Source organism: Amphiprion ocellaris, chromosome 8 (assembly GCF_022539595.1).
Source record: "Amphiprion ocellaris isolate individual 3 ecotype Okinawa chromosome 8, ASM2253959v1, whole genome shotgun sequence".
NCBI lineage: Eukaryota > Metazoa > Chordata > Actinopteri > Pomacentridae > Amphiprion > Amphiprion ocellaris.
In genome coordinates this window covers 29,722,103-29,749,717 of record NC_072773.1, presented here as the reverse complement: position 1 = coordinate 29,749,717, position 27,615 = coordinate 29,722,103, and the positions used below count along the sequence as shown (strand labels likewise).

Sequence of the window (27,615 nt, the reverse complement as noted above, 5' to 3'; positions counted from 1 at the left end):
TACGTCTCAAGTAGGATGATAACCTTTCTGCCGATCTAACTCTCTTGCAGCTCACCTAAATATGTTTTGACTGTCTAACAAACTTTTCTGACTATACTAAACACCGTAAAGAACTAAAGTGAAATATATCTCACACAATCAGAGCTTTCTTACAAGAAAAAACTGAGGAACTCATGAGCTTGTCCACAAACATTTGAATCCAACACCTGTCCTGCTCTTTACATGTAGGTACACATGATTGCCTTTGCCATGTTTTGTGGAGAACTGACAAACTATACAGACATTTTAATTATTTGTTGGTTAAATGTTTCAACTATTTAACACATACAGTGTCATAAAAGGAAGCAATGTAATGTGTACTAAGTTTAGAACATAATTTATTTATTTCCAACTTAAATCCAGTTTTAAGAAGTCTACTCAAATCATTTAATCCTCCAGACTCCATATCAAAACTACACTAGGGTTGCAACTAATGATCATTTTCTTTGTTGATTGAACATGTTGATTATTTTCTCAAGTAACTGAGTCATTTGGTATAAAGAATGTCAGTAAATGATGAAATGGCAACAGAATAAATCACATTCTTAAATGTCCACAACTCAAAGATATGCAAAGAAACCAGAAAACATTCAGATTTCTGAAGCTGGAATCACTGAAGCTTGACTTTTTTTTCATAAATAATTACTCAAAACTCCATTTAATTGATCCTTAAAATCATTAGCAATTAGTTTAACAGTTCAAAACTAATCAGTTTATCACTGCACTATTTGCTAATGATAGATTTGTATTCGGGATGATCCTGTACCACATTGCATGCTACTGTGGTTTGCTCGGGGCACTGAGAAGAATGATCCAGTTGCAGAACACATTGGATCATTTTTGCACAATTGTGTAACTGTAATGTCTATGGAAATTAGTACTTAGTGGTCATTACTGGTCACAGTTAGATCCAGACAGATCCAAAGACTCTGCCTCATCTTGATGACTTCTGAGCAGGAAAGCATGTTGGACTCATCCAACCCGAAAACACACTCACTGATGCCTCATCTTCCCTGTCTAAATCCTATTGCATGCTCTGTTTAAACACTTCAAAAGAGAAGTGAACCGAGACAGCGAGGGAGGAACTGGCCGGCAAAAACAAAACACATATGAGCTGAACACACACACACACACCTCACACTCCCACACCATATTAAATCAGACCCACACACACTTGACCTGTGCAGAGAAAACAGACAACACAGCCTAAACATAATCCAATAAGTAAGAATGTCAGATGTTAAACAAAAGGAAATGCGAAAATCAGGTCATGGTAGAGCCAAGGTCTCCTGTGTGAGTGTGTGTGTGAGGGTTTATGAGAGGCTACATGAAGACGGATATCACTAGTTTCACAGAAGCAGATTATTCTCCCTCCTGCAGGGGGCTGACAGTTACACAATGCATCAGGAGGTGTGTGAATGTGAAGCTGTGTGTGCGTGCATGTGTGTGTGTGTTTGCCAGTTCGGGACGTTGCACCCAGTGATTCCCATGAGGACTCACATGCTGAATTCCTTTTTTATTAAAACCAATAGACCCCATGGGCAGGTTCACATGACACGAGGAGGAGGCATGCCTGAGTGTGTGTTGTGTACGTGTGTGTCCTGTTTGACCAGACCTTGCTGATAAAACACTGTCATTTCCTCACACACATTCCCTGATTATTGAAACAGATGGAGAAGGTACGCATGTGGGCAGATAAGTGTGACAAAAACATGGCTAACATGCAAACAGACAGCGAGGCCTACATATATGTACTGCCTACATATACCACCCTCTGACTCTGGTCCTCGTTCAAACATCTCTTCTTTGCACCTCTTTTCTTCCATTATCTCTCTCCTCCACCCTCATATCCCTGCTGAGTGCGTTATACAATATGTGGGAGAGATGAGGGGCGGATGCAAAATCAGTTGCCTTTGAGGAAATTAAAATCAAAAGGAACAAAAAGGATAAAGGTTGAGCGATGCAGAGGAGAAGCAGAGCCCGAGAAATGGCTTTGGGACACAAAGACATAGAGGGAAAAAACATCAGCTGAGACTGGAGGGAAGACGGGGAGTCATGTGTATTAGAAAATGTAGGGTTCATGATGATGTGATCGTTGGTTGCCATGGTGATGATGCCATGGGGTGTAATGGTTGCTATGACTCCTGTGACTAGGCGTGGAGGGAGGCGCCCCGGTTCTTCCGGCTCGCTGGCCCGGATGCAGGACTGCAGATGGCCCTGCATGTGGGTGTGTGTGTGTGGTGTGTGTGTGCAGATGGCTATGCTCTAGACCTGTCCTTCAGTACACGGGAGAAGACAAAGACCCGCACTCTCAGCATCCCTGTGCTTCGGTTGCCATGGTTACGCTGATTCCCTCTCTTTCTCTCTTGAACTCCCTCCGTCTATCGCCGTCTCTCTCCCTCTCAAATCCCACTATATTAGTCACATAAACCACGCTGCAGAGGTGTGACCTAAATCAGACACTCTAGGAGAAACACACACACAAACACACACAGTCTGGAGCCCATATAGCTACAGATGGAACTTAAAGAACCTCAAGCCGAGCTGTAAACAGCATTTTAGATGCAATGAGGTCCCAAATCCTCCAATCCTCGCAATAAATTCCCTAAAAGCACAGCATAGATACAATGTATGTGCATTGTGAGAGCAAACATGATCACTCAGTGCAGTTGTTTCGAACTCCAGACAGTCAGGCTAAATATAATACTAAACTGGGCCAAAGCTACAGGTTCTGGATCAGCTCCATCAGGTGAGTAGACTACTGGCTAGCAAATATAACTGACTGAATCACAGCTTGTGAGGGCAAAATAAACGCACGCTCCAACCCTCTAAAAGGAGCGATAACATGGGATAATGGAAATGTTTGTGTGATTGTTACGGTTATTGTAGGTCAATGACTGACAACTATGCGTCTGATCACAGCAAATGTGTACAAATTCAGCTAAATTCTAAGCCCCCTCCCCACATAAGACCAAAGGGAGATTTGTAAAACAACGCAGCCGCCCAGCATGCTGTGTTGCTGCAAACATCGATTGCTGCAGATGTGACAAATATTACGGGTGTGCGTAGAATACTTAATCAGGCTTTGTCTCTGCTCCCAGCAGCTGTGTGTGTCCTCTGCACACTGGCAGAGTGTATGACACATCATTCATCTCCTCATCAATACCTCAGTGGATTAACTGCTTCATCGATACCAATGCACACACTGATGTGTCAGACAGCCCTGTGTGTGTGTTGCATACTCGTGTGTGTGTGTGCGTGTCACTTACCACGATGGTTGAGTTTCTGCGGGAGCCAATGGGAGTGGTGGGGAGGGAGTTGAGAGTGGGACTCGTGTTGAACTCCTCAGAGCTCAGGTTGTCGGAGCCGTCACTCAGTCCACTGCTGATGGAGCTGCTCTCATCCCAGCTAAAAGAAACAATGACAAAGGAAACATGTCAAATAAATATACATGCATTACAACAATTCCTGGAAGCTTCAAAAACACAGAAATAAAGTGCAATAACTGGAAAAAATGAAGTGGTCGCTAGGGTAAAACATAAATATTCACATTTTGAGTCAAGTTAGTTGTAACAACCGATTTTGCAAGGAAATGTTCAGCTAAAACAGATGGATAACCAGTTACAATTAACAAACAAATAGGTGGCTTAAAGTAATAGATAAATGGTTAATATTTGTAAAATTGAAGATAATATGTCCTTAATGTCTGTGGAGCTGTGTGTTAAAGGATCACATCTTGTATTTAGGAGAAAGATGCAATGTCGTGATGAACAAATGCACCAGCCTCTGTGATCGAAGGTGTAATTTCATCAGTGTTACAACAGCTGATCCTTCTTCATTGCAACACAGTTACTATACTGCAGTAATTAGGTTAAACCCACATGGATGACAGAGATGTGCTCCTATTCTTGTGCACAAATTGGAGCTGTGGCTGGTCAGTCTGAGTCGAAGCCCCAACGGCATCAAGGATCCACTTTTATCAAAGTGTCCTTGTTCAAGATACCAAACCTGCTATTCAACTACAAGGGCGCAGAACAGTTTATTCCCCGCAGAGAATGAGCAAGTGTCATATATCTGACAAAAACAAAGCAATCTGTCAGTTTACTGGATCTTTCCTCGAGTTTATTCAACGCATCAACTACCAAAGCTCCAGCAGCTCAGTTTACCGCCAGCGGTTGGCTCACTTGGCTCCATGTCTTCCAGTTTGTCTTTTGATTAAATATTCATCCGGAGAACTCATTTAGAACACTGTCTGCTCTAAATACCCGACTTTCACACTGCATGAGCTGAAACACTTGGCGAACTGAAATTCGGAGAGCTCTTGACATCATCTCAGCCCACACACACAAAAATAGCAACGCAGAACATATACTGGTGCAAGCGCCCACGAGTGCATACAGGACTGTGTCAGGACTGCAGAGGTAGAAATCTGCTCAGCTGCTTGGCTTTTTCCCCAAGAGAAATTATTACGAGAATCATCCTTGACAAAGACAGGTTGTGGGTGCTTCTATAGCGGTTAGTTTTATTTGGTTGTAAAATACAGATGTCAGTTATACTTGTGGATGTCTGTTGTACTTGAATTAGATATCCATGCAATTTAGTCAGTTTTCAGCTACTATATTTGTGAAATCACAGGATAATTCATACATTAAATGGTCATTATCAGTTGTTAAAACTCCCACAGATTTTGCCAGTGGGGACCCTGCGGCACATAGGCCAAAAGGCAGGCCGTCATCCATTTACATCATTATTAATTCGATAGAAACCCAGATTGCATGGGTGCAGTTGCACGGTTGTGAGAATAAGTGCATGTAAAATTTCAGATGGAGCCTGGAAACCTACAAATTCATCTTAACATGTGGTTAACTTAGCAAAAGGGTGTATTGTAACCCAAACAATGAGCTTTTTTTCAAACCAATGCAGGCAGTTTCGGTGCCAAAATTTAAATAGCAGTTGAATCTGAAAGTAAAAATGAAATTAAAGTCAAAACAAAATAAGTAAGTAATGTCCCCAAATTGATAAAATATACATTATACAGTAATATGACAAATTTAGTCACATACTGTGTAACTCAAGAAATAATTGGAACAAATCGGTACTTTGACTCAACACACTGACTTGTGGGAGAAAAAGGTCACATGTGTGAGGTGGGTTTGAGTCTGTGGGTTTATATTCACATTTACATTAAATAGGTCACATGTAGGAAGTTAGGGGGTTGGGTTTTGCACTCATTAGGGCCATTAGGTTAGACTGATGTCGTACTAAACTGTAAAACAAGTTAAGAGGGCAGGGCCTGCCAAATGAGGTCATATATACAGTGGAGGATGAAGGCAGTGAAAGCGGTGTGGGCCTTCCGGATGGGTGCCTGTATGGGTCACGCTGCACCCTGGGGGGAGTTGACGGCGGGGATCGGGGGGAGAGGGGTGCGGGGAAAGCCCTCTCTGTCTGGCCGGTGGATATCTTGAGGACATAAAAGAGCAGACGAGATTTTACGTCTGAAGTGGTTGTCAGGCTGCTCTGTCTACATGCCACAATAAGATTAAGGGCAAATTTAAGACTGAAACACATCCAGGGAGTTATACTTATTTTTCTCTAAATATGAAAACCCAACAAAAAATTGAATTGTTCCTAATACAAGTACAGAAAATATCTGCTAGTGGGATGTGACACTTTTACTAGATTTCAATGCATTTTCCCGTCAACAGGTTTGGCTTTTATTCTTTGAACAGCCAGATCAATACCTATTAGTAGGTGGAAAAAAATCCAATTTGGATCAGTTACACATTTTCAGCTCCAAGTAATGTTTTCATACAAAGAAAAAATGAATCTGACGACCTTCACTGATACAACTGTTTAACTCAGTGGATCACCAAACATTTTTTTTTGCCTTTAAAAGTGCTTACTTCACTTTACAACAAAATATTCATTTTTAAGACTCATTCAAAAGAAGAATAGTTTTTCTGAAAAAACTGACTATTAATCTTTTTCTTTTTTGAACCACCTTTTTTCTCCTTCAAGTACAAATGGATAAAGGAAATAAATAAACACTGATCTCACAGAGTGGATTTATTTAAAAACAATATCTGAGCATGTGTCATTCATTGTTTAGGAGACAAACCTCCTTTTGTGAGACACAGCCGAGATTTACCAGCAGTGCCTCTCTGAGGCGATACCTTTGTCTTTAAATCCTGTTGTTCATTTCAGAGCTATCTGCCTGTCCACCAGTACTTCTGTGACTGATATCACTCTCTCTGATGAATAATTCACATCTGATAGGAAAGAGAACAAACAGTCTCCGCTGGGTTTGGTGTCACTCAGCCGACAGATATGAAAACAAGAACTCACAGAGGAGGGAGACAAGTTCAGAGGTCAAACATCATGAAGAGCACCAGCTAAAAATGTAATATAGATGAGAGGATGGAATGAGACAGAGGATTTCATGTGATTTATGAATGAAATTATCTTGATAGCGGATAAGAAAATGGAAAAATGTGACACTCAGTACTGCGTACTTTGATTCTATTGAAAAACTGAATGAGTTTCATATGATAAAAATCCCAAATCTGTCACGGCCAAGGAGAGATGTTCCAATAAAAGCTTCTCTTCGAGTCTCTGAGATACGGAAACTAAATAAGGATTGAGAGGATGTGGGAACCAAAATGAACATACAGCATCATAGGTGGGCGTCCCAGTTCGTCTGCATGAATTTCAGCGTGACTTTCCTGGCATTAAGATTAACTGCCGTCAAAGCGATCCTCCGAAATTATGTTAAATCAAAGTTCAGCGACCTGCGCTTCTCAGATTTGTAAGTAGGAAATCTTCATCCAAGCTCCAAAAGACTTTAAATTTTTATCTGCTGAAGACCTTAAGCTTCACACAAGTGCATTTTTGTGAAGTGCTGTCTGTCCAAGTCAGTCCAAAGGTTTTTTCCCTTCGACAGAATTTTCTGACTTCCCAGCCAAAACCTGATATCCTCAATCAGCGTGGACCAGCATGCGGCTGCACCAGATCTACTGTCAACCAGCTCCTCTTACAGCTCCCCAGTCCTCTACTGGTTGAGATAAAAAGAAATACTGCGGCAATGAACTGTAAGGATACTCAAGAGAAAAGGGTAAATTGGCGTGTGAGGGGAGAAGAAAGAACCGAAACATAAAAGCGTTAAAATAGACGGAGCCATAGCGAGAATGAGAAGTGCTGCTTCTGACACATAAACTTCCCTAAGTTCTCAGGACATGATGCACTCACTGAAGAGGATCGTATCTCATCTCTCCCTCAGTTATAATCTCCCCTCTCTCTGCCTAATCTTTTTCATTTTACAGCAGCAGCTGCAGAGACTGAGGGATAATATTAGCAGCCCATTCATCTCCATCACCCCTTTTATTAGCTAGTGTCTCACAGCAAGCACCATTTTAGTCAAGCCACTTCCCCGTCACATTTTTATTCATGGTAATTAGCCCTACTTATAGCATATGTCCCTCTCAAGAGCAAGGTAACAGCAGCATCTTTTGTCAACAATATACGACACATAATGAAGGCTTTAATTAAATTACATGAGTGAATGATGGGATAAAATAAAACGCAATGATCTGTGTGTCCTGCTTATGGATGTTAAATGTTATTGGCTTGTTGTGACACAGCTGGAGGGGAAAGTAGAGGGATAAAGTCAGTGAAAAACGGTATTCCATTACTCTTAATTCTGTAAGTAAAATTAATATCGAAGTTAATTCGATTTTGGCTGCAATAAACATCTATTAAGCTAAGATGCAATTGATTAAGCTCATTCTTCATCTCCACCTGACAGTTTGCTTTTCAGCACACCATGTGCAAAACACAGCGTCCCACTGAGGGGAGAATAGGCCACATGGACACGCTGTATGCTGTCAGCTGCACACAAGTGGTTTCTGCTCGAACTGCACCTTGACATAAGAGATCTCAATGAGGCACTCAGCAGAATGTCATACGTCCAGAGCAAACTGAGACTTCGTCATCTCTTGAGAAGTGCGAAGAAGTCCGGCAAGCTGCTGAATAATTTAAATATCTTAAATAGTTCTCTGCCATTTACTGGATTAAGAAAGGTCAATATAAACAGCATCCTCCTTTCACAGAAACATGATTTCTTTGTTCCTCATCGTCTGCAGAGAGGACCAGCACACCCACACAAACACTGGGCCTCACAATATCAAGAGAGTGCTTGAATGGCTGCTGCTGAGCTAAATAGCTGGCTTTTATTAAGAAGCTTCTGTGTTCCTCCTCTATTCAGTACTACGGAGCTAATTATTTTCATCTCAACATAAATGGTCTTTTTTGCGGCTCATTACGAGAGCTCTGCACTCTCCTCTCCTCTCTCCTGCTCCGTCTGACCTCTCTGAGGCTGAGTGATGGGAGGAAGGCAGTCAGAGAAATACAGCAGATTCAGAAGAAGAAAAGCCCACTGGAAAGACAAAGCAGCTTTGCCTGTGGGTTTGTTGGAGCAGTGCTTGCTGGGAGTTGGAGTCCTGCCAACCCTCAGACAGCCGACTTAACAGTATCGGCTGATAAGCTTTGCCATCTAAACAAACATTTGATAAAACTGCAGGGAGGCCATTTGGAGGAATGTGCTCCTGAGTAGAATGAAACTTTTAGAAGCAAAGTACTCTTAGACCTTGCTGTATTGTCCGTAGATGGACACTGCCTTACAGGACTAATAAAAACAATTAACTCATTACCTGGTCAATAATCAATGCACATTATGGAGAATGTCGGTGCACTTACTTCATTAACAAAATATCATCACCAGTATTGCAATCTAATTTAATGTCACTTTGCACCTAAAGCAGAACATTCCACTGGATAAGCAAGGTGAAATGATTATGAATGCTTAGCAATGTCACTGTGAGCTTTCATCAGTGCTAATGCGATGCGGCCAATTAGGGGAAAGCAGGAAATTACCATCAAACCTGCTGGACCACAGTGGAGCAGATAAGATCAGATTAAAATATAGAGGACTGTTAGAGGGTGTTGGATTCAGGAACAGGAAAGCAACAAAGTCTATGGGTCTTGTAAATAATATAACACATATTGGTTTCGATAAAATGCTTCAGCTCATTGTTCCTTCATGGGGTTAAACTCGTCCCATCCAGTCTGATATTTGGACTCAGTCTCTCCCACTTGTGTAAATGCATGGAAAATGTTTCTGCAGTCTACAGTGGACAGGAACTTTCCATTCCTATTAAAATCCACGGTGTCACATGGCAGAACCCAAAATGGCTAAATCAGACGGGTTCCTGGTTGTAGTGATGCCTTTTCAGGCAAATGGAAAGTAGGGCACTGCCAGACTGGCACTGGGCAGTGAGCTCTGAAACCAGAGGGGGCACGCATGAAAGGACTGTTGAAGTCATTAAATTCTCTAAAGACTAAATAAGTGTGGCTGTGACTGATGAGAGGTGGCATTTGGTTGAGATGCATTGTCTTTTCTCGCATCTATCTGTGCAACTCAGTGTTGGCAAATACACCTCAGCTCAGGCTGCAGAAGAAGTAAACAGCAGGAGACTTGGCCTCTAAGTTGGGTAGTAAGTGGACACATCTGCTTTCGTGCAACAAAACAACCGAGCTAAATTGTCCATCAATCATCAAACCGCCAAAAATGTCACATTCCACCTTAGAGCAGGTGTAAGACTGCATAAATGATGACGTATATAATGTTCGTAAAGTTTGACAGACACTTGCTATAAGGAAAAAACAGACAAACAAAACCGAAAGGGCAACTTTAAAAAGGAAATGAGAAATTTAGCAGCAAGTCTTTTGGTTACAACTTGCTGTCAGCTTCAGCACCCTCCACAGATTTTTAGCCTGGACACATAAAACAGGATCTAAACCCAACTGTCAGTTAGGGTTAGATCCTGTTCCCACAACGACACTGGTGTAAACACAAATCCACACACACAAAATGACTCAGTTAAAGCTGAGAGCAGCATGACCTGCCACACCCATTATTAGTGTTTTTCCTCTCTAACACAGTCATGCTTACACTGACCAAGTGGGGAAAATAATCTTAAACAAATGCTGTATAATCACGAGTGTCTTCAAATAAAAATCCTATTAACTGTCTGTGAGCTATCATCAAATACAGTATGTGTGACTGGGCATCTACCTGATAAGACCGAAAGAAAAGGGGAAATGTGGTTGGGAGGCACAGATGGCTAACAATATGGGTCCCTGGACCACTTTAACAGCTTATCACCAGGAAACAAACACACACACACGCACACACACACACAGATTTGTGAATCACCTTGGTGGATTACAAGCATAACAGACTGCCATAGTAAAATCATTTTTCAATCAGAAGTACAAAAAATATTCTGAAATATTCTTCTTGGCTAGAAAAACCTGTAAAACACTAAATTTAAGGAGTATTTTTATGATGCTGTGTTCTGTGTAGGATTATCCACTATTGCAGGACCATATAGGGCCATACAGGAATTCCCTCAGCAGGCCAGGACCTTATTATATCTTGAGAGGCTCAGATATTTTGACACCTAATCCCATACAGACATAACATAGTGTGACTGTGTATCCGTTGCAGATATATAGTAGTCATGCTGTACATTATCTGTACCTGTTTTCGGCTACTTATGTCCACAAATTAAAAGCCATCTGCTGCATTTTGGAGTCATGGCATGTTCATATCAAAGCCACTCTGCTATTCATGCTATCTTGACATTTACTCTCACTGATAAATAACTGACTTTTTAACGATGCCATGTTGATGTCTGGAGAGGTACTTGTCGAGTAATTAATAAATCTGTCATTAAAAGCGTCTTTTAATTAGCTACCCAATACGGGTTCTCTTTTGTGCTGTATTGTTAAACACTTACAGTAAATCACTGACAAGTCCCAATTAAAATCTAGATTGTGCAAGCAGGCTGGATACATGCTAAACAGAAAAAAATTAATTTCCTCTTTCGTGTTATTTATTATTTCCTCTCCGTCCTGTTTCCATGATGTGGAGTGGAACAACGTGTGATAGCTTTTTGGGCAGTCTTTTGTCCACACACATGCACATAGACTCACACACAGCAGAATCTGGGCATTACAGCGGATTACAGAACAGGCTGGAGTTAATGAGCTCGTAATTACTGTTAATTCCATCTGCCACCAGCATCCGAGTAGGCCAGAGGCCTCGGCTAAAGGTGCTGTATGTATGTGTGTCTATCTGTGTGTATATAGAAGTGTGTGTGAGTGCATGGAGGCAAATAGGAGGTCACATCCCTAAATGGCCATTGCAGAGAAGAAGCCTTGTTGTGCCTTTGACAGGCATAAACCTGACAGCAATGGCCTCTGGGTTTAGGACACAAACACACACACACACAAACACGTAGCCATCAGATGCACTAAAGTGCTGCTGTGCCCTGAGCGCAGCTCGGATTAGCTGTCAGGAGTGTGTGATGTTTGTGGCTGGTGGGAACGGCAGCTTTGCTGGAGTGGCTGCTCCGCCGAGGGTCACATTAAGCCGGCCAGGCAATAACACCGACTCCAAGGTGTGTTTGTGTGTGGAAGAATATTGAGGTGCATCATTCTTCCAAGTTTTCCTCGCGAGGACGATGACACATTCTACAAATGCTTGGGGCTTTCTGGATGGAAAGGTTCAATGCAGAAAAGATGCATCAGAAGTCCTGGTCAGTGAAACGTTCCTTTCTTGTGAGTGTGGGGGAGGTGTAGATAGACAGAGAAAACTTTACAATTTATGAAGAGAATAGCTGCTTCAGAAAAATCCTCCCCAGACTGAAAATTTATCTCTGAATCTCTTATTCCCTCACGACCTCCCCAAAGCGAAGACATGAACTTTGTTAAGAGTTCAACACATCGCATCTGAAAGCTGAATCGACTCTGCACTACTTCATTCTGGTGAAATGAAACAGGACATGTGAAACAGTGGAAGGCCTTCATATAAGGAATGCTGGGTGGAGAAATTCTCGTTCAAACAAAAATTGTGTGACTGTTGATCATGCAGACGTCCGCTGGGTCATCTTGATCCGCTCATACTGTAAGGCCCAAAAAGGAAAACAGAAGCAGCCAGCAGGGGTGTGCGGATGATTCCTTGAAAGGCTAAAATCATGTTTTCTGTCTTCTCCACCTCTTTTGTCTCCTTGACTTCGTAGCTGTCAGCTCATACAGGCTTAAAATTTAAAGGTTTCTGGCCACCAGTCTAAACAAGGCAGCTCTGGGGATTTGAAAGCAGTCACAATACAAACAATACAATTTCAACTTATTTTGCATGAAATAATTGCTAAGGAACAATTTCCTCCCAAAGTGTTCTTATGTGCCTGATGTAGAGAGCACAACAAATTGGGTCAAAGAGTGTTAGATTTCATAAATGAGCATTAAAATGTGGAAGTGTGCTAAGAGGTGACCAGCAGAGCTCTACTATGACCCAATAATCTTTGACCTCCGCAGTCCTTCTCTTCTTCACATGAGAGCAGGAAGCAGAAGAGGGACAGCACTCCTGGGACGAGGTGGAATGACCTTTTAAATCACCTTCATAAGTAGTTCAGTCTGGGGTTCAGTGTGGAGCGCTTCCCAGCCCCAACTCAACGGCTAAGAACCGGGGAGGAGCTCACAGGGGGAACCCCGGCACGCAGAGGCCCAAGACAGGGGTTGGATCCTGGGGTAGAATTACCTCTGGCCTCCCTCCAGACACATCAGCTGACTTAACGGTTGTGTGAATTAACGGCGCACAGGGGATGTTTTGGTTTGAAAAAGGGGGACCAGCGAGAGGACGAAAGAGAAGGAAAAGGGAGGAAGAGGAAGAGAAGGAGGAGGCACCGCTTTTGAATGAAGCGTGCCTCTTCCAGGTTGCTGTTAACTTGAAGCAGCTGTGAGAAAGACGGTGCCACAGACATGTGCAGAAGCACAAACAAGCACTTCCACTGACAGCTGCCTTTTGATCAACAGAATATCGTACAGTAACAAAACCTAGGAGCAACATAAACCGAGCGGCAGACAGCTGTGGAGCGCTGAGCTGAAAAGGCATATTCACTGAAACGTACCAAAACAAACACGAGATAATACTGACAGCAAAACTGTGAAATACGATACAGCTAACCTGTTGGATTATAGTAAAAGCTGCACAAACCATTACTGATATTAACTGAGAAACCTAATAGGAACAGTTTGGTATTCAGTTACAGTAAAGAGGATACTGTCAGTTTTTGCCACGTTATATAATGTGCCAAAATGGGGAAGTATCACACAATAACAAACACTGTCATGTACACAGTCACGTACATAGAGCAAATGTAGGAAGTACAATGTCAGCATGATGTGAGTCGCTGTTCATGTGAAAAAGGGCTGTGACCCAACATGACAACCTGATGTGTCAGACAGAATGGAAACAAACCTGTAAATACATTTTCAAAGAGCATCCTCTCTCTACAAATATATTTTCTGTTAACTGTCTTCATTAATATTGTTACTTCTGTATCCTCAGATAAAGCTAACCAGCTCCACCACGTGTGTGCTTTCATCATGGATCAGTGGATTGTTGGGTGAAAGGTACAGCAGAAGCCAGCATCTCTTTACTCAGAAATATTTGATATGCTTAGACAGAAAGATGGACAGGGAGAAACAGACAGAAGAGAGCGCAAAAGATTCCATAGCTGTCGTTTAAATCAAAACCAGCTCCACAAAGAGGCTACAAATCCAACTAGACGGCCACAAAGCACCTGCCAAAGGTTGTCCAAACACCTGAACAGAAAAGTATGAAAGGCCCATTGACTGCAGCAGAGATACTCTTTCACTACTGCTAGCTGAGATAAAGCAGACACCTTTTAAAACACACACATTGCTCCCATGCTGTTAAGAGGGACAGACATGTTGCTGTATATATATATATATATATATATATATGTGTGTGTTTTTCTCTATATTCATGAACACATGTGGTGGCGACCGACAGGCGCACCCTTCAGGAGCCCGCACCCATCACCTGCTGTCACTTACAACGCACACACACACTCTGGTCATGGCACTTAAAGTTGTTACAGTGAGTTTGGGAGACATTCCTTGCCCTCGGGCCGCTCAAAACACACACTCCGCATTCCAGCAAGTGTATTCTGGGGTCCCACTCCTTAATCCTCCAACATATGCAGACGCACATATGCATACCACGGCACGAGTGCACAGATAGACATACACACACACACACACACACACACACACACACACACACACACACACACACACACACACACACAAGCATGAAGTGACAGGTCCAGTGGTTCATTTAGAACCGAAATCCGCAGCCACGAGTCCGTCGCTCCAACACAAACCAGAGGGGTCGTCTCACTTTTCATTCAACTCAGAAGAACCCTGAAAGTTTCAATACAAGACATTGTATGAGGCTTTTTTAAAGCTCGTTCTACATTTCATAGAGAGCTCACTTCACTGTCAGGTGGGAATGACATCCACAGGTTATTATTCTCCATGGCCACCAGTGTCGGCCTTCTAGCTTTTCTCTCGTCTCCCGCCGCCTGTTAAGCTGCACTGCTGTCTGGCTGTAGGTCCTTCTTTTGGCTTTGATGTAACAGAGAAACTCACTAAACCACAGGAGGGACCACCTCATGAAAATATGAGCTCTGTTTGTTAACACTGGCTCCTGTGTGTACAATAAAAACGTGTATGTGCATGTGTCTTACAAGCACAGGTTACAAGCATCTGTTGTTTCGCTCTCAGGTCTCCCTAATGACCTTGTAGGCAGAGAAAGTAAACTTGCTCACTTCATTAGAAAACATCAAGAGTCAGTGGCCGCGAGAAATGACTCAGACCAGGTGCTTTTTTCCCTTTCATCCATGCTGACCCCGGATCTTCAGCCACTGAAAATTAGACCGTTTCAGAATAAATCTGAAAATTATTGAATGATGAGAAAAACAAAACATTTTGACAGTTTCAGTTTCACACCCCTTGTGTAAACATGTTTGTGTCATGCATTGTGATTCATGTGGGAGTAAGACTGTTTACCCTTCGAACTCATCCAATGTCTGAGTCAGCATAGTTTGTTTCCAAAACAGTCTAATCAGTTTTGTAGACTCGAGCCTTTAACTTTTTCTTCCTGTGTGTTGCGATGAAAACAGTGCTATTTGTAAGCAGAAATGGACAACTCACTCAATACATCTTTAAATCGCACAATAACAGAGTATATGGATGTTGCATCTGAGAAAGTGTTTCACCTCATTTTTCCTGGTGTGCAGTGAAAATGCCTTTAACAGGTAAATGACAAATACTGTATTCGCCAAAATATCAAAGATAAGTGGCAACGACACCAACAGCTGACAGCTGCCAACTGCCAAACCTGATCAGCATCTCTCAATAGCACGCTGAATTTTCACTATACTCCTCTATACAGATGGCCATAATTATGATATATTAATTAAAAAGTGTTACACATTTCACTTTTAATTACCATGCAGCATCTATAATGAAACAGCTGATGCCAAACTGTAAAAGCCTTCACCCGATCGGACCCTTTGCATCACCGGTGACCAAACTTATCATCTAAATGACATCAGCTATGGCACGAGGCTGGTCTGCATCACAGCGACCAATGGCCCATTTCGGTTTAATTATTAGAAAATGAGAAAATTTGGGTGTGATAAGCATTAATGAGTGATGTCACCAGTTTGCAGATGTGCTGTCAGGGGTGGCTCTAGATTGTGGTAGGTCATGCTGAGCAGGCTGTTTGGATGACACTACTCATGTAGACACACAACCGGACAGACGCTAAGTTGATGTTGGACTGCCGTCAGTATGACTAACAGAGGTGACCAAATCTTTGTGTTGGCTGGATCTGGTTAGATGATGCATGTTTAAATTTTGATTGTGAATGCTGACACCCAAACACTGGTGTACATCTGCAGAGACTCATACTCCAATATCACCTCTGGCTTCGATCGTACAGTTTGGCGTCTGCCTGAAACGTGTCACTTGTAATGTTTTTGACCATTTCCTCCTATCAGTCTTTTGACAGCCAGTCTGTTTAAGCACACATGTCCAACGCAAACACGCAGATAAGAAACACCCTAAATGGTCCTATGGGACTCACAAATGAGCATGTGTGTGTGTGGCTAAATCATGAGAGCATTTGTGTTTGTTATGAGTGCAGAAGCCCTGATATAAGGCCACTCTGCTCTAATGGGTTTACATAAAGGGTCAATGGAAGCTATAGGGGTCAGTAGACCAAAAAGAGCAAAGGCGACCTTCACCACCCACCAAACCCCTTCCCACCCACACAGACTAAATCAATACCTTAAGGGCATCTCTGTCTGCATTTGTTGTATAATGTGTCTGCAAAGAAAAAAAAAGTCAACTCCGGTGTTTTATATAAAGATATATTCCTCCTCTGGGCTTCTATTGTATCTCTTCAGACACCACCGGCAGCAGCAGCCCACTCATATCAATTGGCCTACATTAGCCCACACATGAAGACACCGCACACTTAGGTAATTCTCACATGGAAGTGGGCATAAAGATGATTTGAAGGAGGCTTGCTGGTTTGCATCCAATCACAGGAGCTATACCGGGAGAAGGCGTCGTTCAGAATGTAGGTCAGCCGTTCAAGTAGAATACGGTCCGGTCCCGCAGCGGATCAATACGAACACACCCACCCACTCACATACATGCACATATACCTGCCACTGCCGACTAAACACCGGCAACCGGTTGTCATGTGTATATGCAGCTTAAAACAATAGGCAGAGCGTAAAAAACTGCAGACAATTAAGGCGCGCATGTACACATCCACATGCTGCATCCACATCCACTCTAATATTCTCATTAGGTGATTTGCACTAATGCGTTTCCTCTGATAAGGATTCATTTAATGTTAAAGCTGCAGCACCAGCTTTCCTTAATATGCTGCTGCTTATAGTCTACATAGGTGCCTACAATAAAAGGCAGTGCTGATTCACCATATGGATTTGCGCATTGAGGTCCGTCTATACTCTCTACTACAGAGCAGCTCCACCTACATCTAATCCTGCTCTTTAACCGGCATCCACACTGAAACATCCTACAACACTCTAATCTCTGCCAGTCGCAATAATGAAACGTGCCACCATGCAGCTGTTGGGAGTTTTTTTTTTTTTTTTTTAATCAATGAAGACGTGCCGCTGATTTTTACGCACAGGCTCGACCGGAGCCTCTGCAGCGCGCCTCAAAGCTCGTTTCACACCATCAAAAGCAATGCCATCAGCGTGTCAATTGGCCTCTCATCCGGCATCCTCAGTCAACATGCAGCTCTCATCCGTGTTACCTTGACAGAAAGTGCATTGTCCTCCCTGCGCGCTGCGGAGCCGGGAGCTGCAGCATTTTGCCGTTCAACACGCGCCCGCTCATTCTACAACCGTCCGGCTTTTGTTTTCCCGTTTGGCATATCCCGCTTCTGTGGCGGCTCTGGAGGCAGGAAGAAGGGACGACAGAGAACCCAAACCCGGTGCTTTTTCCGCCGCTGATAACCGGGGAACCGCCTGTGAGAGTCAGCAGCGTTAACTGACTGACCCACTCCCGCAGTGTGCTTCCACTCAGACACACACACTCACTTACTCACACACACACGTTCGCCGAGGGAAGGGAGGGACGAGGGAGGCGATGAGCAAAAGGAGGGAGGCATGGATAGGAAGGCAACACCCCGAATTCCTCCTCCCCCGGCCCCGTTTCACTGATCGCGACCAGCTGCGCCTTTTTCCCCCCAAAAAGCGCATAGAAGCTTTAACACGCACGCAGCCGCAGGATAAAGCACGGAGTCATCAGATTCTCTAAAGAGACATGTCAGGGGCATTGTCACACTCTTAGATGTCTAATCCCGCGCACAAGACACAACCCACTGACTCCACTCACACACCCACTAATCTGAAACCAAGTCAAAGCCACACCAGCATTTATTTCAATGGTTCACCATCCAGCGATGGAAGAAATATTTATTTCAACTAATAGCAAAACCACAAAGAAAAGTCACACTGCACTGCAATAAGCTGTTTAACTCTTTACACTTTATATCTGCACAGCTTTTCTTCACAATGGGTTATCTTACAACTAAAATAAAGCCTTTTTAAAACCATTTTCACCATCAAACTTTAAAATAGGTCCACTATAATTCATAGTAGTCCGATTTTCACTATAAATTGTATTACTTAATTGTAATTCTTGATGCATTCAGTGATATTTCTTGTATATCTGTGTTTATTAAGCTTGACGTCCATCCATATGGAGTTTTTGCTTACCGTCTCTTGGCATCACTTACAAATCTAATGGCTTTAAGACTCAGTAAATCATTGATTAATGCTTCACGAAACAGATTTTGGCTGGGATACATCTTCTTCAGCAGAATTTGCCCTTTTTTTTAGGTCTTTACTTAATTAGAAAGACAGTCAACACACAGAAAGTCCATAACTTACAGAAACACACCCATGTTCAACTGCAGACCTGGCGGTTTATTGTAAAATTAGTAAATCATTAACAACGGGCCATGATTTTTCATTGTAAAATCTATAACTGTATTGTAAACAGTGCCACCAGCTGCCAGATGGAGCAAAAAATGTAATATTTCCTTGTGAATGTAACAGGAGTACAAGTATAAAGTGGAATATTGAGTAAAACACCTTAAAACTTGGGCTTAATAATAGGGAGACCACGTATCTTTAAGGAATTTCCACTAAAACTTGCATTTCTTACACTTGATTTATTACAAATATACATTTTTCAACAGTCGCCCCCTGTCTGGAAGAAATGCTGGCTAATGGCCAAACCATCAGTGGCAATAAATAGGCCTCAATCAGGATGTAATGAAGCAGGGAGGGTAAATGACTCCAGTGTTTCTATTGTAACTCGGTGTGTATTGGCTATTAGAGACTTGCAGAGGAACAGAGTGGGTATCATGTATCTACTCCCCCGGAGCTCTGCCCCCTCACAACATCCAGTGGTGTTTAAACACTTTAAGCACTGAGTGGACCCCGGTGAATAGATCTGCCTGTCTTCTGGGTCTGTTCAATAAGTGAAAGAGGGGTGAGAAAGAGACGGAGGGAGGTGGGAGGAGGGGTGGAAGATGGAGATAATTAACACTGTCTTTTCAGTGGAGACAGGAGAAAGAAAGTGTGTGAGTGGTAGAGAAAGGGAGACAAGAGATAGAAATAGAGATTGGAAGCCAGAGAGAGAGAAGAAAGATCATTAACAACACTCTTTTTAAGTGCACAGGGAACAACGGTGGGATTCTTCGGGCTGCTGCTCACCCATACGACACAGAGCCAGGTGGGCACACAGTGCTGGTCTGTGTGTTTGCGTGTTTTTAGTGGTCCGATTGGCACATTGGCATGCTGAAGTGCAGGTGTGTGTAGCCGCTGCCACGATTGTTGCCCAGCGTTACGAATGAAGTGAAAGGAAACTGTTTCTATGCACGCACACACAACAAAAACTCCCACATTTTACACAAACACAAACTTGCAATCCTTCTTAAGTGAATGAGAGCCTTTGCCTTTATTCACTCTCATCCGAGTTCCTGGAACGGTGAGTTGGACGCAGCTCTGAGTCTGTCTGGCCAGCTTTTACTTCGACCACTGACTCATGTCCAGACGTGCCCTCTGTCTCCCGCTCTGCTTGTGTTCCTGCTCATCAAAGAGCGCCTCTTTTTTTTTACCGCTACCCTCCTTTTTTCAGTCAGCATCTAAGACCACAGTGTTTGTCTTCAAGATCCATGAGTGTGTGTGTGTGTGTGTGTGTGTGTGTGTGTGTGTGTGTGTGTGTGTGTGTGTGTGTGTGTGTGTGTGTGTGTGTGTGTGTGCAGTAGGCCGGTATAATTAGGTGGTGATGTAACTGTGTAATGACAGTATACAGGCGGGGTCATCGGTGCAACCCTGGGAACCTGTCACTCCTCTGCTGATGAAAGAGACACTAGACCTGGGAAAGCTCATCCCCCTTATCAGACCTGGAACACACACACTGAAGCAAACGCTCGCTAATCGCATGCTGAATATAAACGGATATAAAACATCTATTTATCAGACTGGAGACACTCTCTTTTTCTCTGTTACTTTATCAGCTTAGCATTTACTTCACTTTAACTGGCAGCCTTGAATGTCTGTCCTCCTCACGATAAAAAACTTTCACACTACAACACTTGTTTACCTCACTCTCCTCCTGTCCACACTCTCACACACACTAGCACACATGTGTATTCGTGGTTTCTTTTAACAAGTTTCTTTGCTGTGATGGACACCTCCATACACCGAGTGTCATTTAAACAATCTCAGCTGATCTCTAGCTTATATTTGTAGAATTTAAGGTCCTACATCTTACTCTCTTGATGAGCGTCTCATTGAGTTTTCTGCCAAAGTTGGGTCAGTTTTAGCAATTTCACATTAGAGGTTTATGGATTTCCTTTTTCTCTGTGCCCTTCCTACTGGTTTGAAGTGGGCGATCCTCAGTGTGAAAAGGATGGTTTTAATTTATCAGCATTTAACTCTGTTGGTGCTGAGATTAAAGGATCTTTCTAGACCCTGCGAAACAAACTAACCGCAAGGTTAGATTCAAGGTCCATGAGCAGCTGTTCTGGAGCTTTTTCATAATATTGCACAATCTTCCTCAGCAGTTTAAATTTGCCAACTTAACCCCGTAGTGTGGATCAAATTTCCACTTTTCTGCGTATTTTAACAACCGTGTTAGCTGTCATGCTGAGATCGAAAGATTAGGAAACATTAAAATTAAACTAAGGGCTTTTTTTTTTTTTTTAAACTGAATGTATGGGTGATTTTGTAACGAGATTGTTATGAAGTTGTTTGCTGCTATGCAACACTGTGTATGAAAACTGATCAAACTGCACCCACAAAATCCTAAGGAAGGAGATTCATCTTTGAGTAATTAACTGTTTTTCCTTAAGGGTGTTTTTCTCACCAACATAAACTTTATTTTTCTGTCATATGAAAATATTTAAGACTTAAAACAACATTTCAGAAGCTTTAAGGACCTACTCAGTGTATACATTTACTGTGCATGATTGATAAGTTATTTTTCATACACAACAAAGGTTAATGCAGCTTTAAGTGGGATTTATGGTCTGTTCAAACTGCATACTGGAGGGTCAGATAACATCGGAACCCAGCTCCACAAACACATCGGATAAGAGGCGTCTCTGTCACAGATCCCCACAGATCATCTACAACTTTCTGAAACGGATGAGCTGATATTGAAACATAACAAGATTAGCCAAATGTGTAGAGAGAGTGAGTCTAGCCATTGCAATTCTCAGTCAAGCCTTTTGTCTATTTTCTACTCAACTCCTCGTGCCACTGTGATTGTCTGCCTGTAGAGATGATCTGAAAATATGCACCGTTTCCCTCATTTTAAAAAAATTAATCTTGCATCTCCTCTCTATGACAGCTGTCTTTTCAGTAAGGCTGGAACGACTATAAACATATTTGGTTTCCAACATGGTCAGACGGGCTGCGTTAAGATTTTTTCACCATGCTACGGTTTGCATACCAGCCTGCATGCTCAGTCTAGCAGCTCATTAAGAAAAGATCACATTTTTTAATGCTTTTAACCTTATTGTGACACACTTGTGCTGGAACATCAAAGTGTACTTCCTAGTCTGAAAAGGGGCTCTTGTGCTTAATTGAGGGACCCTCCATGTCTGGACCACCAAAAGCACCTTATTAGGCTGTTGCTTGGACAGAATGCCATTCTTGAGATTTGGTCTGCCGAGAACAATATGAAGTGGAACTGTTGAGAAACCTGACTTAAAAAGATGCTTTCTCTTTTAGAAGACAGAGAGGAGAGAACAACAAAAAACAGCCAACATCCTAAAGAGCTCAAATATTGCTCAAGAGGTTTCTGCAGCCGGTTCAGCCTGCGTCTCCTAATGAGGATATGTTCACTATAGGGAGAATTGGTGCATACTTGAAAGGATGAGATTAAGAGATGGTGTAATGAGGAGAACAGGAAGGGAGAATGATGGCAGGAGGGCAGAAAGAAAAGTGTGTGACTAATGTTGAAACAACTCCAGAGAATAACACTGTGGGAGTCAATGGGAGGGAAACAAGGCTAATTCTTATGCGCATTACACCCCCCGTCACACCCCACTGTTAAACCTCCGAGGCCCGGCTTTAGTGTGCATATTGTATGTGAGAATGAGTGTGTGTGTTTGTGGGTGTATGTGTAGTGTAGATTTGAGGCGGCTTCCGTCCAAAGCTCCCAAAAAGCTGGTCCTTAACCGAGCAATTTCATTTACCCCCTATAGACGAACCCAGCATGTTCTTTACAGACTGTACAGATGTAAAGGGAGGACATGAATGAGTGGGAGCCAGGTTGGAAGAGTGTGTGTGTGTGTGTGTGTGTGTGTGTGTGTGTGTGTGTGTGTGTGTGTGTGTGTGTGTGTGTGTGTGTGTGTTGGGGGAGGTTGTCTTTTACTGTGGGAACTGATCCACTATGGCATGAATCTGATCATTTCCTCAAACTCCTCTTCTAAAAACAAGGGAAAGGACAACAACGTTAGAAGAATTAGGAAAAAGAGTAAAATTGCACTATAAATATTCAGTGGTATCTTTACGCATTTGCTCGCTTTTTCACAGCCTCTTTCACAGTTAAGTTTTGTTTATTAGTTTATTTCAGAGGGAACATGCACAACACAACTGTTGGACCACAATTATCAGTATAGCTAATCTAGATCTGTGGTATTTTGGCAGGAAGATGTTAAAAACAATACTTTTAGCAACATTTGCAGACAGTAATTCATGCGTAGAACAACTTCAAACAAAATACACATTCCATTGTGGTCATATTGGGAAAACAGTTTGTTCCATATATATGTTTAGATCATTGACCACATGATTGGTTTGGAATTTGAAATGGCCAGCAAGTGATTTTTTTCAGTGCTACTCACAGCAATTAAAAAAAAAAAAAAACCTAAAAACTATTTAAACAAATTCCAACAAACAAAATTCCACAGCAGTATATCTTTCTAGGAGAAGATTAAGCTACCAACAGCTGAGTGCATGTTGGAAATAGCAGCAGACAAAAACAGAAACGCTCACAGAGTAAAGGACAATGTCAGCTGCTAGCATCTTTACCACAAAAACAATTAACAAATTAATTATTTTAGCATGGATGCTATCATGTACTGCTCAGCATTCAACATAAAGTAGCACTGAGGCTATATTGAACTACCTGCTGGTTTTGTAGATGTGTGATCTTAAACCAAAATATTGTTTTTTATGAGATGGTGGCACTGCATGAAAAGACAGGGTATCAAGAGACAATGAATGTCTGTATTAGTACGTCAGCTCAATCTGTCCAATAGTTGTTGAGATATTTCAGTGAGAACCAAAGTGGTGAACTGAAAGAACAGACTGATTGACACTGCCAATGTGGTAAAAAATAACTTGTACATCACAGTGGCATCTCTTTGTAGGATTTTTATTAAGCGTAGAGCTTAAAAATTGCTAGTAAAATTTACCTCTCCAGCTCTCCTGTTGACATGGTTATGAATTCCTCCAAGCAAAGTCTGTAGAATATTCAGAATAAGGAGGACACTAAAAGAGACTGAGTCTCTTTTGGCCTTAAACTTCCTTTCAATTCCATTGCATTGCAGTTGAGGCAGAAATCTCAAAGACAAGACAACTCTTTGTTGTCGCCTTTATGCTCCGATAACAAATTCAATCTGAAACGTTCCTGCAGAGTCTTAAAAGCAAAAGCGTATTGACTCAGTGATGTCAAGCCTATATGGTTTATGAGTGTGCTTGTTGGTTTAGTATCGTGTTCACCATCAGTTGTTATTTTCAGGTCATTTGCCTCTTTTCATCTCTTCTGTAGGTTGAGAGTGATTATACAATAAGAAGAGAAAATAAAGTGAATTCAAAACACCTCCAGGAAGTGCAGGATTCATATCTTTCTTCAAAGGAAATGGGGTGAAATTGGTCATCGGGCAAATGCCGTGACATTTTGACCTCTGTAAGTTTAGAAGCTGAAGCCACTCGCTCACATACGGTTCCTGTCCTTTGCTTATATTGTTGAAATGGTAACAAATCCCTCTGAACTATGTGGGGGTCCTGCGCATGCACAGGACATCACAACTGGCCTCTCCACGCCCCCATGTCCTTAAAGACTGCTGACCAAGTCCTTGATATCTCTTATGCTTTTCTGAACCCTGCCATAAGAGGAAGCCAGGGATTAGGGGGGCTTATGCCACAGCGTCTCCATGGGGATTTACCAGGCCTCAGCGTGGGGGGTGTCTAGGCAACAGTAGCCGTGACAGTGGTTTTGGTTTTTGCTTGGGTGAAAGAGGGGATATAGAAAAGCTCGGCCATCATGAGAGAAAGTACAATCATTGGGAATAGCAAACATGCACAGTGAAAGCACAAGGAAAAGACATCTTGTCCAATTCTGTGCTCTAGAGGGGCATTATTTTTCTTGTAGTCACAGACTTTCCCAAACTTTTCGTTCCTTCTGAAGGAGAATGTGAGAAAGTTTGTCTGAGGGATGTGAGTGCAGTTCCCAAGCTCCGATCCAGAACATGCGTTTGTTGCTCAACATTGGTGTGTTTCACAATAATGAAATGGCTCGCGGTCAAACTAAACATATCCACAGAGACCGACGGGAGTGGAAGTCCAGCATTCCTGCAACAACTGGCAGCGGTCTGCTTGGACATTAATACAAGTGCATCTGTGTAATTGTATACATGAGTAACTGTGTGAGGACAGACAGAAGCAGAAAGAAAATGAGAGCTGTGAAAAGAAAAGAAGCAAAAGCAAATATTTTCTTTAGTAACAGATGAGGATGAACCGATGATTACGGCGGGAAAGTCTCATTTATTCAGTTTCCGCTTTGTGTGTTTGCTCTTAAAGCAAACCAAGTAATGTAACGTAGTGCAGTGAAGACAATTAATAATGAAACCATGTGGCTCAAACAGCTTCAGCAAACAGAAGAGTAAAAGAGGTACACGAGGACATTGTTCTCAGTGAAACAGGAGGTGTCAGGGGGTTTGTAGGTCTGCAAATCCCTCTGAAGCCCCATATGCTACTCGTGGTTAAATCTTTTAATGTGTTTGTGCATTTGCGTGCGTATACGAGTGCATGGACGTGTATCTGTGCCACTTTAGCAGACAAAGAGATTAATGTCATTAATGTTTGTCAGCGGCGTCCTGCGGCTACAGCTGGAGCCGGTTACATCATCCCTGAGAAAAATAACCAGGCAGATAAACAAAATGCTTAAACTGCAAATTCAGCTACTAGATATGAATTAAATGTGATTATCTTGTGACGTAAAATGTCCCGTTCATGCTTTGTTTGCTTAAAATGAAAGTGAAAAGCCTGTTGAACTGCACGCAGCATGCAAAAACAGAGTGACAAAGAAATCTCCATGTGGCTCTGCTTATATATGCTTATGTGATAATGGCGAAAAGGCTTCGATTAATTAATAAACGGCGTTTTTTGTGTGTCTGCCTGTGTGTTCTCCATGGGTGTTCCTCTCTGGTGTTTTCCAAACACGTGCAGGAACAAAGAAAGAGAGCACTCCTCCACTCAGTGAAGTCCTCTCCATAATGACAGGAAAAGTAATTGATTACATGCCACACTGAGCAGACAGAGCCAAAGGAGCAGCGCTGTGCACACAGGCCCATAGCAAAGCAGGTAGTGTAACGCAGAACAACACAACACGCCCCGTCACCTTCTTTAACCACACCTCAATCTGCCTCTCATCAACTTTTCATGTGAATCGTGCTCGTCTCTGACACACAATGGCATCCGGACAGAAGGACAGAAGACACTGTGGAAACTGGAAGCAGAAAAACTGGACACACACAAATATACATCCACTTCAAAACCTATCTTCTGCGATACAACTGAGTGGACAAACACAGGCCCCCAGTACAATAATATCTTCACACATTCACAATATAGGACCTTTCCTGTGCTGCTTTTCCTTAACTACAAATTACGCTGTACTTTGCTGCAGATTTTTTTACTTTCTGATTTCTTTTCTTTCTCCTTGGACACTCATTACTTTCCTTTTATTTATTTGTGTGGTATAAAAATGAACAGGCAAACTACTAAAACTTGCTTGAGTTGTATAAAACAACAATCACCTCAAGCATCAAGTCTCTAGTTTTATTTTTTGAGAGCTCTCTTATCATAACATGGTAATTTAGCTCGGATTAATTGGAAAATTCGGCACTGATGCCTTTTCACAATTATAGAACTCTTAAAAATATTACACTTTCTTTATTGTTCCCTAGATCCATACTACAGCCTTCAAGCACAATCTGAAGCACTAGACAACTGTTAATCATAAAATATGCAGCAGTAAGTGACCTTAATATGCTAAATTATTGGTACAGTCACAGTAGTACAGCGGAATAATTCAAAACCAATCAGAATAAACATCTAGTTTTATGCATTATTTTACTAATTTATTGATATTCTGAGGGTCATACTCTTATATTATGATATATTTCACCTTTAACAACAGCAACAACTCGAAAAAATAATAAAATGACAGCAAATGTGTGTCTCTGTGTAGAGTTCCCACCCAACAGACTTCATATGTGAACACTCTGATTACGGCCACATGCTATAATAACATTTAGAGAGGGGTAGAGGGTTATGCTGCTGTTTTTTGGGGAGGGGGTCTGTAACTGGACCACGGTATGAGTCACACTTTAAAGATCTGGGTCTTAGCAAGAGGGAGGACCTCCGTGTGTGTCCACTGATGATCACATAAGGGAAGAGTTTTCGGGGTGAGTGTATGGACATGTGTGTGTGAGCTGGTCAGTGAGTGAGCGTCGCCTGCAATGTAAGTCAGATCCAGATGTGAGCATAAATCAAAAGAAAGTGTCTGGTCCTGTGTGTGCATGTGAGTGTATGGGGGAGAGTGTTCATTTTTTGCCAGTAGAGGGAGTCAGTGTACATGAAGAGTGAGTTTGACCTAGAGAAAAACCTCTGCTCTTGACACACACAAACACACATACATAGAGGAGTATGGTGTTCATTCACTGCCCTGTACACCCTCACAACCACTGGAGATAAGATGTTGAGGCCATGACAAGGTCTATTGAGTTACACCTAATTAAAAGTGCTTGACCATCGATATGGTCAGCGAGCCATCAGATAAGACTCACATAATGACCTCAAGTGTCTCAATAGGGACCAAACATTTGTCAGTCACAAGTCTAAAGTAACCGCTGATGCCATCACAGTCCATTCCAGACACTATTTGTTTTCAAAGCACATTTCTTCTCTATTAAAACATTCCTGTCTTGTTTCACTTCCCTGCACCGTGCTGGACTGACACTAAGAGAAACCTGCTCGCTGCTGTTTTTCTCGAAAGCAAATGGCACTAAATCAAACCACTTAAACCAGCAAAGTCAGACGGATATGCCTCCAGGAGCTTAGCGTGTCTGTACACATGTGTGTTTGTCCTGCTCCACAACAAATGTTTTCATAATTCAGGCGTTTAGTGCAGTGAACCGGCTTGTCTAGCGGTGTAACCATGGAGACTGTGCGATTACTAATGGGAGGACGGGAGCTCCTCCATCCAGAAGTGAAAGCGTCTGCGCCCAAC

At 42.3% G+C, this 27,615-nt stretch overlaps 1 protein-coding gene across 13 annotated transcripts in view; it reads right to left on the bottom strand.

Annotated features, from left to right (window-relative positions):
• LOC111573845 (neuron navigator 1-like) overlaps positions 1–27,615 on the bottom strand; it is a 94,382-nt gene that overhangs the window by 19,298 nt on the left and 47,469 nt on the right. For all 13 annotated transcript variants that reach the window (XM_035951875.2, XM_035951876.2, XM_035951877.2 and 10 more), the window contains one exon: positions 3,309–3,447. In XM_035951875.2, coding sequence (XP_035807768.2) covers positions 3,309–3,447 — 139 coding nt within the window. The remainder of the gene's footprint in view (positions 1–3,308; positions 3,448–27,615) is intronic.